Consider the following 16,245-nt stretch of genomic DNA (forward strand, 5'->3'; position numbering starts at 1 on the left):
CGTTTTTGTCAAGTTTTAGACCAAAAAAACGTTTTTCAAAAAAATTGTCAGATTTTGGACGACATAGTATAGTATGTCGTTTTTGTCAAATTTTGGACCCAATTTTTTTTCTCCAAAAATGGTCACATTTTGGAGTCATAGTATAGTATGACATACTACATAGTATAGTATGACGTTTTTGTCAAGATTTGGACCAAAAAAACGTTTTTCAAAAAAATTGTCAGATTTTGGACGACATAGTATAGTATGTTGTTTTTGTCAAATTTTGGACCAATTTTTTATTTCAAAAAATGGTCACATTTTGGACGACATAGTATAGTATGACGTACTCCATAGTATAGTATGATGTTATTGTCAAGTTTTGGACCTAAAATATGGTTTTCAAAAAAATTGTCAGATTTTGGACGACATAGTATAGTATGTCGTTTTTGTCAAATTTTGGACAAATTTTTTATTTCAAAAAATTGTCACATTTTGGATGACATAGTATAGTATGACGTACTCCATAGTATAGTATGACGTTATTGTCAAGTTTAAGACCAAAAATATGGTTTTCAAAAAAATGGTCAGATTTTGGACGACGTAGTATAGTATGTCGTTTTTTTTGTCAAATTTTGGACCAATTTTTTATTTCAAAAAATGGTCACATTTTGGGCGACATAGTATAGTATGACGTACTCCATAGTATAGTATGACGTTATTGTCAAGTTTTGGACCAAAAATATGGTTTTCAAAAAAATTGTCAGATTTTGGACGACATAGTATAGTATGTCGTTTTTGTCAAATTTTGGACCAATTTTTTATTTCAAAAAATTGTCACATTTTGGACAACATAGTATAGTATGACGTACTCCATAGTATAGTATGGCGTTATTGTCAAGTTTTGGACCAAAAATATGGTTTTCAAAAAAATGGTCAGATTTTGGACGACATAGTATAGTATGTCGTTTTTGTCAAATTTTGGACCAATTTTTTATTTCAAAAAATTGTCACATTTTGGACGACATAGTATAGTATGACGTACTCCATAGTATAGTATGACGTTATTGTCAAGTTTTGGACCTAAAATATGGTTCTCAAAATTTTTTTCAGATTTTGGACGACATAGTATAGTATGTCGTTTTTGTCAAATTTTGGACCAATTTTTTATTTCTATAAACGGTCACATTTTGGACGACATAGTATAGTATGACGTACTCCATAGTATAGTATGACGTTATTGTCAAGTTTTGGACCAAAAATATGGTTTTCAAAAAAATTGTCAGATTTTGGACGACATAGTATAGTATGTCGTTTTTGTCAAATTTTGGACCAATTTTTTATTTCAAAAAACGGTCACATTTTGGACGACATAGTATAGTATGACGTACTCCATAGTATAGTATGATGTTATTGTCAAGTTTTGGACCTAAAATATGGTTTTCAAAAAAATTGTCAGATTTTGGACGACATAGTATAGTATGTCGTTTTTGTCAAATTTTGGACCCAATTTTTTTTCTCCAAAAATGGTCACATTTTGGAGTCATAGTATAGTATAACATACTACATAGTATAGTATGACGTTTTTGTCAAGTTTTAGACCAAAAAAACGTTTTTCAAAAAAATGGTCAGATTTTGGACGACATAGTATATAGTATGTCGTTTTTGTCAAATTTTGGACCAATTTTTTATTTCAAAAAATGGTCACATTTTGGACGACATAGTATAGTATGACATACTCCATAGTATAGTATGACGTTATTGTCAAGTTTTGGACCAAAAATATGGTTTTCAAAAAAATTGTCAGATTTTGGACGACATAGTATAGTATGTCGTTTTTGTCAAATTTTGGACCAATTTTTTATTTCAAAAAATTTTCACATTTTGGACGACATAGTATAGTATGACGTACTCCATAGTATAGTATGGCGTTATTGTCAAGTTTCGGACCAAAAAAACGTTTTTCAAAAAAATTGTCAGATTTTGGACGACATAGTATAGTATGTCGTTTTTGTCAAATTTTGGACCCAATTTTTTTTCTCCAAAAATGGTCACATTTTGGAGTCATAGTATAGTATAACATACTACATAGTATAGTATGACGTTTTTGTCAAGTTTTAGACCAAAAAAACGTTTTTCAAAAAAATGGTCAGATTTTGGACGACATAGTATAGTATGTCGTTTTTGTCAAATTTTGGACCCAATTTCTTTTCTCCAAAAATGGTCACATTTTGGAGTCATAGTATAGTATAACATACTACATAGTATAGTATGACGTTTTTGTCAAGTTTTAGACCAAAAAAACGTTTTTCAAAAAAAAGGTCAGATTTTGGACGACATAGTATAGTATGTCGTTTTTGTCAAATTTTGGACCCAATTTTTTTTCTCCAAAAATGGTCACATTTTGGAGTCATAGTATAGTATAACATACTACATAGTATAGTATGACGTTTTTGTCAAGTTTTAGACCAAAAAAACGTTTTTCAAAAAAATTGTCAGATTTTGGACGACATAGTATAGTATGTCGTTTTTGTCAAATTTTGGACCCAATTTTTTTTCTCCAAAAATGGTCACATTTTGGAGTCATAGTATAGTATGACATACTACATAGTATAGTATGACGTTTTTGTCAAGATTTGGACCAAAAAAACGTTTTTCAAAAAAATTGTCAGATTTTGGACGACATAGTATAGTATGTCGTTTTTGTCAAATTTTGGACCCAATTTTTTTTCTCCAAAAATGGTCACATTTTGGAGTCATAGTATAGTATAACATACTACACAGTATAGTATGACGTTTTTGTCAAGTTTTAGACCAAAAAAACGTTTTTCAAAAAAATGGTCAGATTTTGGACGACATAGTATATAGTATGTCGTTTTTGTCAAATTTTGGACCCAATTTTTTTTCTCCAAAAATGGTCACATTTTGGAGTCATAGTATAGTATGAAGTACTCCATAGTATAGTATGACGTTATTGTCAAGTTTTGGACCAAAAATATGGTTTTCAAAAAAATGGTCAGATTTTGGACGACATAGTATAGTATGTCGTTTTTGTCAAATTTTGGACCAATTTTTTATTTCAAAAAATGGTCACATTTTGGACGACATAGTATAGTATGACATACTCCATAGTATAGTATGACGTTATTGTCAAGTTTTGGACCAAAAATATGGTTTTCAAAAAAATTGTCAGATTTTGGACGACATAGTATAGTATGTCGTTTTTGTCAAATTTTGGACCAATTTTTTATTTCAAAAAATTTTCACATTTTGGACGACATAGTATACTATGACGTACTCCATAGTATAGTATGGCGTTATTGTCCAGTTTCGGACTAAAAATATGGTTTTCAAAAAAATGGTCAGATTTTGGACGACATAGTATAGTATGTCGTTTTTGTCAAATTTTGGACCAATTTTTTATTTCAAAAAACGGTCACATTTTGGACGACATAGTATAGTATGACGTACTCCATAGTATAGTATGACGTTATTGTCAAGTTTTGGACCTAAAATATGGTTTTCACATTTTTTTTCAGATTTTGGACGACATAGTATAGTATGTCGTTTTTGTCAAATTTTGGACCAATTTTTTATTTCTAAAAACGGTCACATTTTGGACGACATAGTATAGTATGACGTACTCCATAGTATAGTATGACGTTATTGTCAAGTTTTGGACCAAAAATATGGTTTTCAAAAAAATTGTCAGATTTTGGACGACATAGTATAGTATGTCGTTTTTGTCAAATTTTGGACCAATTTTTTATTTCAAAAAGTGGTCACATTTTGGACGACATAGTATAGTATGACGTACTCCATAGTATAGTATGACGTTATTGTCAAGTTTTGGACCAAAATTATGGTTTTCAAAAAAATTGTCAGATTTTGGACGACATAGTATAGTATGTCGTTTTTGTCAAATTTTGGACCAATTTTTTATTTCAAAAAACGGTCACATTTTGGACGACATAGTATAGTTTGACGTACTCCATAGTATAGTATGACGTTATTGTCAAGTTTTGGACCTAAAATATGGTTTTCAAAAAAATTGTCAGATTTTGGACGACATAGTATAGTATGTCGTTTTTGTCAAATTTTGGACCAATTTTTTATTTCAAAAAATGGTCACATTTTGGACGACATAGTATAGTATGACGTACTCCATAGTATAGTATGACGTTATTGTCAAGTTTTGGACCTAAAATATGGTTTTCAAAAAAATTGTCAGATTTTGGACGACATAGTATAGTATGTCATTTTTGTCAAATTTTGGACCAATTATTTATTCCAAAAAATGGTCACATGTTGGACGACATAGTATAGTATGACGTACTCCATAGTATAGTATGACGTTATTGTCAAGTTTTGGACCTAAAATATGGTTTTCAAAAAAATTGTCAGATTTTGGACGACATAGTATAGTATGTCGTTTTTGTCAGTCTGTTTATTTTTCTCCACACAGATTAAAACATAAATATCCATGAAAAAAACACCTTAAAACCTTTCGGTTGATGTGTGAAAGCATCAAAGTTTTTTCGAGGCCGAGTTGAGCAAAATCTTTATTGACTGAGTCAAGCGATCACAAATGACGACAGCGTACACAACCCCACCAGCATGCCAGCGTTTTCATACAAACTGTACAATGTGAAGGAATGTGTGGAGCAAAAAAACCACAAACGAGTATATTTACTGACGAGGAAGAAATAATAAAAAGAAAAAACATTTGGTCCAGTTCACGTTATAATAGGTCAATTGAATGTGACTGGTCTCCTGTGTTTGTTTTCTCTGTAGTAGTGTTTGTTTTTTAAGTGGGTCAGTTTTTTTGTCCTCACCGTCAGCGTCTTCACTTCAGGCTCCGCCTCTTCCTGTGCTTTTCTATGCTACAACTACTATCTTCCTGAATGCCGCGAGCTTCCAGGTAAGTAATCTGAGTGTGTGTGTGTGTGGGAGGGGAAGGGGGGGTGGCTTCATATGAGAATGATGTAGTTTAAGGCAACGTATTTATTTATTTTTAAAACGAGGCTAAATTTGTGATGTTTGTCGCCGTTTTCCTCCACGTGAGCGTAGTCACTGCTAAGGCCTCATGGCTAGAAAGCAACAATGTTGGTTAATGTGTTAAAAACAAATACATTTGGAGTTTTTTGGAATGAATGACATAATTTCCAAGTAAATAGTATTTATCCAATCTTAGAGAAACATTGAAACGTCCAGTTGATCTCAAGAAAAGTTCAACTGGATTTAACTGGGGCATGTTTGCTTCCAGTCGTGCTGTTTAGTTTCGGGGGGGGCGGTGAGTATGTGCAGAGCTGTATCTGAGTAACCTGTATAAACAAATCTCCACTACGACAGGGCTACTGGTGACGTTGTAGCGAGAGAAATAAGCCCTTTGATATACAGAGTACTTGACGGGAAGCGCCGCTCGTGCACAGAAGGCGAGCCGATGCAGTGAGGCAGCAACCCTTCATCATTTTCACTCCCGTGTTCGCTTTGGCCCGGGACCCTCGCGTTTAGACCCCGTTCAGACCTAGCGTTAGTTAGCATCAGAGATCCCTTCACGTACAGATTGTTCACTAGCGGTGTTTAGCTTTGACCACGTCGGGCTTTCCCCCCGCAAACACACGCCAATGTTGTGACCGTTTGCAAGAACAAAATGAAGATTTCACCGCGTCAAGCTCTACTCGCGCCGCTGTAACATAAAATAGGATTAGTGTTAAAAGGCTGTGAAACTTTCGGATCAGAGGACTTCAGCGGAGGAGATTTTAACATCGTTACAGACGGACGACACGACCGTTTGCAGGAAGAAAATCAATTTTTTTTGGACCCGAACTTATCTCGGATGTTAATACGAGGTCTGAACGAGGTCTTTGAGGGGGAAAAAAAAAGAGGGAGACGCTTTCGAGCAGCTCTGAATTTCTTTCTTTGTTTTTGTTTTCCAAGGCAAGTTTTGGTAAACAAACAGCAAGCAAAGGAATGTTGGATGTAGCAGCAGGGTGTGTGTGTGTGTGTGTGTGTGGGGGGGTGGTTGGATGTGGTGGGGTCTGCCATGAACACAGCAGCTGATTAAACAGTGAAGTGAATACAGTCACGTCACACAACAATTGATACAATCATATATATATATATAATATATATATTTTTTAAAAAAGGCAAACAAAAGTCGATTGTACAGTAGCGTTTCCACATTGTACTTGATACTGAGAGAGGAAGACACCGTTCTGGAAAGGCTGGAAGGGGGTTAATCTCTTCAAGCAGCGAGAAACTGGGAGGAAATAAAAGAGGAGGTGAGGGAGTGAGGCGATAAGGTGCTATATGACAGCGCAGGGCGGGAGTGGGGTTGCATGAGTGACGGGGGGGCCGGGTGCAGGTTGGTGAAAAGCGATGCTTTGTGTGAAATTCATGAAGTATCAGGCAGGGGGCGCTGCTACCGTTGCTGCTGCTACCAGTGCTGGCAGCGACGTGGGAAGGCGTTAAGACAACGAAGCGAGAAATAAGGCATGAAGAAGAAAAAAAGTGCACGACCGAGTAAAAACCAAGAAGGCTGAAAATGGTGAACGCGGAGCGGACGGGGGGGTGATGGAGAGGTGGAGGTGGAATGAGCGCGTTGGCGGCCAAAACACAGAGGCCTCTTTTCCTTTCTTATTTTTTTTAGTCTTTCCAGTCTTTCTTGATGTTGAGGTTCCACTCCCAGGACAGGTGGTCGTGCTTGTCGTCGTCGGTAAACTTGGATTTGATGGTGTAGTTGCCGCGGGCCAAGGTGCCATTAGGAGCCTCCTCCACCGTGGTCAGGAACTCGTACTCGCCGCAACGAGGTCCGTAGCTGCCCACCATGTAGTCCGTCTTATCGACTGTTTACAGAGAGGGGGGGGGGAACACAACTGTTAAAGAACTCAAATCATTTTATTAAAGTCACACTTGAATAATTGTGTCGTTTTTGTCAAATTTTGCACAAAATAATTTTTTTTCCAAAATTTTACGACATAGTATATATGTCATTTTTGTCAAATTTTGGACCAAAATTTATTTTTTCAAAAATTTAGGACGACATAGTATGGTATGTCGTTTTATGTCAATTTTTGGACGACATAGTATAGTATGTCGTTTTTATCAAATTTTGGACCAAAAATATTTTTTTATAAAAATTTGGACAACAGTATAGTATGTCGTTTTTGTCAAATTTTGGATCAAAAATTGTTTACAAAATTTTTTGGACGGCATAGTATATAGTATGTCATTTTTTGTCAAATTTTGGACGACAGTTTAGTATGTTGTATTTGTCAAATTTTGGACCAAAAATTTTTTTTTCTAAAATTTCGGAGGACATAGTATAGTATGTTTTTTTTTTTCAAATTTTGGACGACAGTATAGTATGTAGTTTTTGTAAAATTTTGGACCAAAATTTTTTTTTTTTTTTAATTTAGGACGACATAGTATAGTATGTTGTTTTTGTCAAATTTTGGACCAATTTTTTTTTTTACATTTTTTTGGACGACATAGTATAGTATGTCGTTTTTTGTCAAATTTTGGACGACATAGTATAGTATGTTGTTTTTGTCAAATTCTGGACTCCCAGCTTCACTTTGAGGGATTGAACAAAAATAATTGCTTTGTCTATTTTGTGTATTTTCAGGGGCTGAGAAATAATGGGGACATTTGACTAAAAAGCACTTTTGTGGCCTTTCACCACTTTTCGACCAAATATTTAAAGAAGCCTTTAATTTATCATGATTTGAGTTTGTCCCATTATGTCGGAGCAATTCTTTTGTTCAATCCCTCAAATTAAATCCAGATTCTTCAGAAGAGTAAAAAGAATTCACTCACTCTTCAGTCCTTTCCTGTACATGATCTGCACGTACTTCAGACCTGAAACAATCTCCCTGTTCACCTGAGGAGACGAGAGTAAAAACACACGATTTCAACCTCAACATGAGCAGAAAATAATAAATGTTTGAGGTTAAAAACAACAATTTTGTATTAAAACAGTTATACTTTGCATAATGGCAGTAAATGAAAACAAGAACAGTGGCCGAGTGTGTCTCTCACCTTGAAGTTGATCTTTATTTTGTATTCCACTCCCTCCTTCAGAACAAATGCCTGCTTTTTAAAGGCTTCCAGGTCTCCTGTTTAAAAATAAAGACAGAGAAGACAAAAAAAAAGAGTCAATTTCTCTGCTTTCTGGTAGTTTTTGAATGTTCCAGATATCACAAACGGTCGAGGAGTTATGACGTTAACAGGCGTGCTAATGGTTTTATTATTAAATACAAGGTTCATCTGTCTGCTAATCGTCCAAATGTCCACGAGGTCGACTGATATTGCTTTTTTTCCAGGTCGATATAGCTCGAAAATTGATTTTTGGGGCCAATGCGCTGCGTTTTACATACAAATTACAATCTGAGAAAATGTCAACATTTACAAACACCAACATAAAACTTCAATGTTTACATGTTTATCAATACAAGAACTAGGGAATTTACACCCATACTTTATTGATCCCACACTGGGGAAATTCACTTTTGGGTATGAAAAACTATGGTTAACGTGGTAAAACACAGACACTGATACTGAGTATATGAATAAATAAGTTAATTTAATCTATAGAGCAAATTAAACCAAAGGCAGTGTTTATTAAAATAAAAAAACTGAAAGACATTTGTGTTGAAATGATACAGCGTGTAAAGCATGTGCTGCTAATAAATGCCACAACATGTCGTCTAAACAAACCTCTATATCTTTACCAGCCACTTTATTAGGTACACTTGTTCACATGCTTAAAAATGTGACACATGCTTTTTTTTTTTAATTGCATCTCTTATGTATTTTAAATATTAAACTAAATAACAAAAGTATAAATTATTCCACTCTATACACTGGGTATCTGCAGGTTTCAGCAAGTCTAATGTAAGACTTTTTAATGCCACTTTGAATGAAATTTTATGACGTAAAACACTATAAATATAGACGATAATTAGGGGATTCCGTTGTATAACAACAATGTGCAATGTTATTTAATTCAAAGTGTTACTCAGTGCTCTCTGGTTCAATAGCTGTATGTACAAGTGCAGTTTCCGACCAAGTATAAAACAAAAAATATACAAAAATTACAAAATATACTAAAATTATAGTACATTTAGTCTCTAGATCTCCTCCTCGAAGTCCCGTGAGAAAAAGAATTAAAACTATAAGACCTGCATATAATGTTTTTAATGAATTGAATACATTTAAAGGCCATCATTTTTTTATATTTTTAGACTTTTAAGGATGGGCGGACACCCTGTATACAGAAACACAAAGGTGGACTTGCTCACCTTGCAGGTCCAGGACCAGGGGGTTTGGAGCGGCCTCACACAGCAGAGTCATCCTGGTCACCTGGACATGGGGACACTGGGAATCAATGGGATCTGAGAAATAGACAAAGACACGGATGTATCAAGTTTCAAGATTAACAATGTACAGTTACAGGTTTTATCGCACTGGCCCTGGAGCAGAAATAGACCGGGTGTGAAAATGCAGGGTCACGTTAGCCCGAAACTCATATTTTGAGGCTTTAAAAACCCACAGTGCATTACCTGGCTTAGAGGCGTCAGCGCCGAGCAGCTTTTCCTTATATTTGCGCAGGCTCTCGTCTTCCTTGTCCAGCTCCTGGATCTCTTTCAACGACTTCTGGGCCGGCGGCTTGTAGTTCACACACTCTGGTTCCTCATTTTCGGCGGCGATGGCTGCTAGCTGCTCGGGAGTCACGTCGTCATCCTCGGCCATGTCTGGAAGACGCAGATTATGAAACAAGTGGGTTATTGAAAATAATTCAGGTCAGGTTGAGCATGTTCCATCACCATTATCGGTCTGATACAGTTTTTAAATCAACTTAGCTGGTAAACAACAATTTTCTTTCAAAGCAAAATGCTCCATCTACACGACAGACATGTGCAGGTCCTCTTTACACAAAGGTGGTGGTGAAAAAAAAAGTTTCATGAAGTATTTTCATCATATTTTGGGTTTATTTATGGTATCAGTGGTACTTTTTGGCCAGTAGGTGCCAACAATTCCTTGAAATTGCTTATACGCAGGCCAAAATAAGCCAGAATTTGTGGAAAAATTACAATTAAAGATCAAATATAGAAGAAAACATATTTGCCTCTCACAGATCTGCACATATATCACAAAGTAATCATTTTAAATATGTTACTCAAATGGAAAAAGAGAATAATCACAATTAGATATCTATTTAAATCCGCTCAGCCCTCATACGGAATATCATATAAACTAATTCCTGAGAAAATCAATAAACAAAAACAGCGTTTCAAATGCACAACGTGACATGATTTCCTAAAAGACACTTCATGGACAAACCCATGACTACAACAGCGATGCCAGCCATTAAGTGTCCAGTGTAATGGATGCGAGTTTGTGCCGGTAACTCAGCCGCAGCAGCTGAGGCATTTATCTTAAAACTGCTGCTGATGACCTAACTCTGCCGTGTGATATCATCTGAGCACAGTTCCCTGAAACACCATCACCTCCAGGAGAAGGAGGAGGAAGTGAGGCATCACATGAAACACAGCCAATCATCCCCCGAGGCCGGTCCTTCACAGGCCCAGACGATAATATGTAGGTCAGAGGAAAACACTCTGATCCTGTGCTATGAGAAACATTTGCCCGCAGAGGTAATAATAATAACAATAAAAAATAAATCACAGGTTGGTGTCCTGTTGTTATTATATAGTAAACAGGCAGCTGCTCTTATGTTTTAGGGCTCTAACTCATGATTTATTTTCCATAATCCATTAATCTGTCAATTATTCACTTGCATAATGGATTACTTGTTTGAGAAAAAATTATTTTTATGTATTTGTGATACGAAATCAGAAAATATTCACATTTAACAACTAACAAATTAACCAATTATCATAAAAGTTGCAGTTCATTTACTAATCAATGCTTGGAGACAAATTTGTGGACCCGTTTTTCCTAAAGTTATTACTGTGAGATGGATAACTCAACTAATTGTCAACTATTTAAAGAATAATTTCTGGTTTATTTGCTCCATTTGACAAAGAAATCATTAAAACTGATTCATTTTGGTTTGTGATCGAGAACATCATCATTTCCAGGTTTGGTACGGATCGAACGCGATTAATCGAGAAAAATAATCGTTAGTTATAGCCCTAATCTTAAGTATATGCAGACAATGGTTTCTGCACATTAAAAACACAGATTAAAAGTGACAAAAAAGGTGAACAATTCAAGCTCAGATAAAGGGTTTGACTCGTATTTGACCACAAATGAACTTGTTTATTTAGTCTTCATTTCCCCACAATAGGTTTTGCCGCTTGCTTTGGAGATTAATCTGAGGAAGAAAGTCCTCTGCAGAAACAAAACGAGCAACAAAGACAGGAAGAGCACAGCTTATTCCAAGAGACATGGAATAATACACCCACTACAGCACAACAACACAACCACCCAAAAAATCCCTGGGTGAGTCCCAAACAAAGCACCCTTAACATTACAGTTCAAGTCCTTCCATTACATTCTCAGCTACATTCTCCTGCAACATCTTAATGTTTGTCGTTTATCTTTATTCCTTTAACTGCATCAATAGCAATAAGTCAAAGTAATTCCAGCAACATTTTTTTTGTTTTATTTTTGAGCTCTGCTGCTCCCGGAGAGAACCATTTCAGTTTGTACTGTGGAAACAATAAATTCTTCACTGTTGTGCCAAAAAGGAAATTAAGACTGCAGCTAATCCAGAACATATCACATCAGAGGCCACTGGAGGTTTCACCTCTAAACTTCAGTTGTGAAGAAGCTCCTTAGATGAGGGCTGGAATGTCCTAAACGTCCGTTTACTGAAACTGTTTTCACTGATGTTTGATTGTTTCCAAAGAAAATCCTTTTCTTTCCTTCCTTACTGTATCTTTGGGATTTTGCTGGTGAGAAAAAACTCCTCTTTTACAACGATTTTACATTTCTGGGACAAAAGAAAATAATGGGAGAGGTTGTATATTCTACTGCTTTTGAGACACCAATAATAATTTTTTTTATAATATCATTTTTTACAAATAAACATTAAACTTTTTTGTAAATTAGGATAAAAAACGAAAATAATCAATTGACATTTCCATCCACTAGATGGTGCCAAGTGCTCACTCGCACTAGAGCGAGTGCGTCGCAATTTCGCGAATATTTTGCAATATCATTATATAAAGTAGGGCTGCAAGTAACGATTATTTACATAGTCAATTAATCGACTACTTGTTGTGTCTAATTTTGTCCATCAACCAAAACGGTTCAGTTTTAATGATTTCTTTGTTTTAAGTTATTTAAAGAAAAAACAAATTGATTAGCAACATAGTTGGCCATCATTTTAGTACGGGAATACTCATTGCAGCCGTAATATACAGTATTTCCAATAAAAAAAATATGTATTTATGTATGTATTTAAAAACTATGTTTTGGTAACGTAGCAACGTTTATCAGGTTTCTGTGAACAGTTGGCTGACGGTTGCAGACGTGCGTTTGGCTGAAAGTCAACATTGCGCAACAACTGCAACCACAGTGGGAATGCTGTAAATACTTAATACAGCCACCCTCGAACATAATGCCGAGTAAACTGTGGTGAGATGAGAGAGTTAATCACGTTTTTAGCGTCAGTTTAACGGAGATAGCAAAGGTGAGGACATTCATCAGATTTTAATGCGAGCTCTCCGGCCACATTAAAATCTGAGGCAGGCGGAGCAGCAATGACGACCTCAGCTGAGCTAACAGAGCGCCCCACGGTGCACTGAGACCCATTTAAAAAACATAACAACAAAAACATGACCAAATTAGAATGGCTGTACAGCCTTCTCTATCTTGAGATTTTTAACCAGTGAAACCCTGCAGACGGAGATACCGATTCTGCTATGAAGTGACAACAACCAAAGAAAATACCTTTCCACACATGCTCACCTGCCCAGACTTGCATCTATCCATCGAAATACCTGTAAGCGGTTATTCCAGCCGAGTAGTTTCCCTTTCTGTAGTGTTCAACCACTACACAACACAGATTTCCGCACCCGACAGAATCGTTAAAACGTCATAAATTTAGGTGCTTAAGTAACATCTGTTGCTGTGAAATTGCACAGGCTGCCTGTGATCAAATTAACTCCTAAGATAACCCTTTCTGATTAATGTAAATACGGCTGTACATAAGGCAAGTTCATTGAGGTAATAAAGATCTGGTTTCAAATATCATCCAGCCCATATTGAATTACCGTGCACACTCGGAGCAAGATGGGTCAAATAACCAGTGTTGAGTTTATGCTGCAGCAGCGCTGCTCTTAAAATGCACGCCGCTGTTTTGCAACGCTAAATCTGATACAGACCCAAGAGCCAAACTTTTAGATAATAGCCATTTGTAATGACAGGAGAAATACGGGTGGGGGAGGGGGGGAATGCATTATGTAATAGCCGCCACTGAAGCCTCTGTCACGGTGTTGAAAAATCAAGGGGTTCCTCTTTCCTTTCCTTTTTACTGGGAAAGCTGATACTGCAACAGCAGCAGAACAATGCTCTAAACGAAAAGAGACGTTTATGATTCGTTATTTCAAATCTACTGCATACACTGCTCGGCTATTGGTTGCACTTTAGGGAACAAAGCAGACACGATCAGTGAGACCAAACACTCAGAAGTTGTATACAGACAGAAGGGCTCGTCGAGTGCTTTTGTGTCGCAGCAACATGAAGATATTCAGGAATGGACTAGAAGCCAGCGTGTGAAGGGCCCACCCCACCCGGACGCTGCAGCCAGCAGCGAGCTGCTCACAGAGCAAGACGGGGAAGAAACAAGTTCAAATTCAAAGATAGAAGGCGGACCTTGTTCTTGATTGGGAGATCAAGAACAAAACTTTCCATTTTTTACGATATTCTTCTTTTCTGTTCTGTTCTTAACATGTTTCCCATGAACACAGCGTCTTAAGTCTTAAGAAACGTCTTCATACAAGTGAAACCCCCCCCCAAACGACTCTAAACGGTATGCTGTAGATACCAGCATGCCAGGCCTGTATGTGGCACTATAACACTGCCACAGAAATGGCCTGATAAAATCATGAAAATGCACGTTTTGAGATGTTTTTTTTCCACTCCGAGTGAGACCTTATTCAAATATAGCATTTTAGCGATCCCAAAATGCCCTGCGATAAATGCAGATTGCGCCTCGTTCTAATTTTGGTAAGCAGAGAACTTACCATAAAAGATAGAAGAAGAAGAAAAGTGGCATTATAAGCAATTGGCCGCACTGATTTGTAAACAGGAGCATGAGCTAAAGAGTCGGCTGACCTCTGACTACGATGATAAATAGAACAATGTTGTTGTTGAGTCTACATTTGCAGCAAAACCAAAGCAGAAAGCTGTATATGAACTTCTCTCTTAATCGAATATTGTCATTGCATTAATCAACAAGGTTATCAGATATTGCAAAAAAAAAAAATATTGCGACCCAAATCACAATATAAAATGTGATAACAGCACATTTTTGGGTAGTATAGGGACTAATTTACATCATAACTATGAAAAAACTAGGGTCTTAAATGATTATATTGGAATTATATCCATAGCAGTAGATACTTGAGTTTTTGTATCTGGTATTGGTATCATCCTTTTACATTTACACGAGGAAAAAAAAAGATTTAGCATGGAAATTAATTAAAATCAAAAATCAAATGAAATCAAGTGTTGGGTTAAATTGAACTGTACCACACAATTATATGCCTCACAATACATTAAGATAAGTATTGAATGAAAACATATTATATTTTATTATATATGCATGTCTAGTGTTTTCCATTGTTGTAAAAAAACAGTTAATTCAAAGAAACCAGACTTGAGTCTTGAGAATATGAACAACAAGAAGCTAACTGCAGCTAACATACAAACAGCATCATGACTGAGGAGGAGGCGAGCTAACAGGCTAGCTGGCTAACAGTACCACTGTTGAGGAAAAAACCAGCATCTTCTTTCTTCTCCGGGAAAAAAAAAACCCCAACCCAGCCTGACATGAGGTGGTGTTTTGACAACACGCCATTGAAGCACAAATGACATTTTCTGACTTATTCTTTAAAAAAAAAATAGCTTTATATTTAAGAAGAGGGCTAAACTTTTCTTCACGTCGACCCTGTCATTCAAGATCCAGGGTGGGACTGAGCGGAGACAAGTGGCTGGCAACAGTCCAGCACAGCTAACGGAGCCGGCGGCTAACGTTAGCCCCGGACAAGTTATCATCCGCTAACGGCGGCGGAGACAAGTCCCAACTGTTTCCAGTGACGTGTGTCAATTAAAGCTCTTCTAACAGTGTGTCGTAAAGTGTGCAAACATGACAGGAAACTCACCTTTAGTGTTAAAAAAAAGGCTGTAGTGAGTCCAGGTGCCTCCGCAGTCACGGTCCGTCACTCTGCCGCTCCTGTGCAACTATGGCGAACAAGGGAGCGGCGGCGGCGGCGCAGCCCCGTTCACTGGGCGCCCGGGCGCGACACGTTTTCCATGAAACGGGGAGCGCGCACGTAGCTGACGTAGCAGCGGCGTGCTTAATTCTGAAGGGGGGGGGGGGGAGTCAGTATTACTGCCAAATAATACCAAAATACATAATCTAAACTCTGAGATTAAAAATTAATTAAATAAATTGGTCCCAGGAATTAAGTTACATAAATATACACATGTGTATATATATATATATATATATATATATATATATATATGCATGTGTGTGTGTGTGTGTGTGTATATATATGTTCTATCAATAATACTATTACAATTCTACTCACTCAGTCTGAATTCTAATATTTTATACTTTTACTCACCTGGACAATATTCACAAAGAAATGTCCCCTTCAGATGAAGTTCTTAATACAATATCAGTATTGTATTAAAGTACCTTAAAATGTGATACTTGAGTAAAAGTACCAAGTATTATACCACAATATGACTTATTTGGTAGCAACAAGTAACAAAGAACGGTTAAAAGAAAGGTAGTGGAGTAAAAGCACACAATTTATTTAGGAAATGTAGTGGAGTAAAAGTACACATATGTGAATTTTGTACTCAATTACAGCAAGTATTTATACTCATTTCATTGCACTGTACAATATTGTCATTTCTTATTAAAATTAAACATCTTTGTCACTGTACAGTGTCTACATGTCGCAGCCTCCAAAGTTCCATAATCATGAGTGGATGGTATTTTTGTTTAAGACCCTACTTTATGCTATGAAAAATTGATTGACAAAACTCACACAT

The 16,245-nt window shown here is 36.4% G+C and overlaps 1 protein-coding gene across 1 annotated transcript; it reads right to left on the reverse strand.

Annotated features, from left to right (window-relative positions):
* Positions 1-6,491: 6,491 nt before the first annotated feature.
* Positions 6,492-15,413, reverse strand: LOC310940912 (rho GDP-dissociation inhibitor 1-like). The gene is made up of 6 exons (XM_083905964.1): positions 15,342-15,413; positions 9,546-9,737; positions 9,285-9,377; positions 8,023-8,099; positions 7,801-7,864; positions 6,492-6,827 (listed from the first exon to the last, which is right to left on the reverse strand). Exons 2-6 carry the CDS (start codon positions 9,733-9,735, stop codon positions 6,628-6,630), a joined length of 624 nt encoding a protein of 207 aa, XP_083762090.1. The 5' UTR covers positions 9,736-9,737; positions 15,342-15,413; the 3' UTR covers positions 6,492-6,627.
* Positions 15,414-16,245: the final 832 nt, after the last annotated feature.

The sequence above is a fragment of the Microchirus variegatus genome (genome assembly GCF_963457635.1).
Source record: "Microchirus variegatus genome assembly, chromosome: 19".
Taxonomy (NCBI): domain Eukaryota; kingdom Metazoa; phylum Chordata; class Actinopteri; order Pleuronectiformes; family Soleidae; genus Microchirus; species Microchirus variegatus.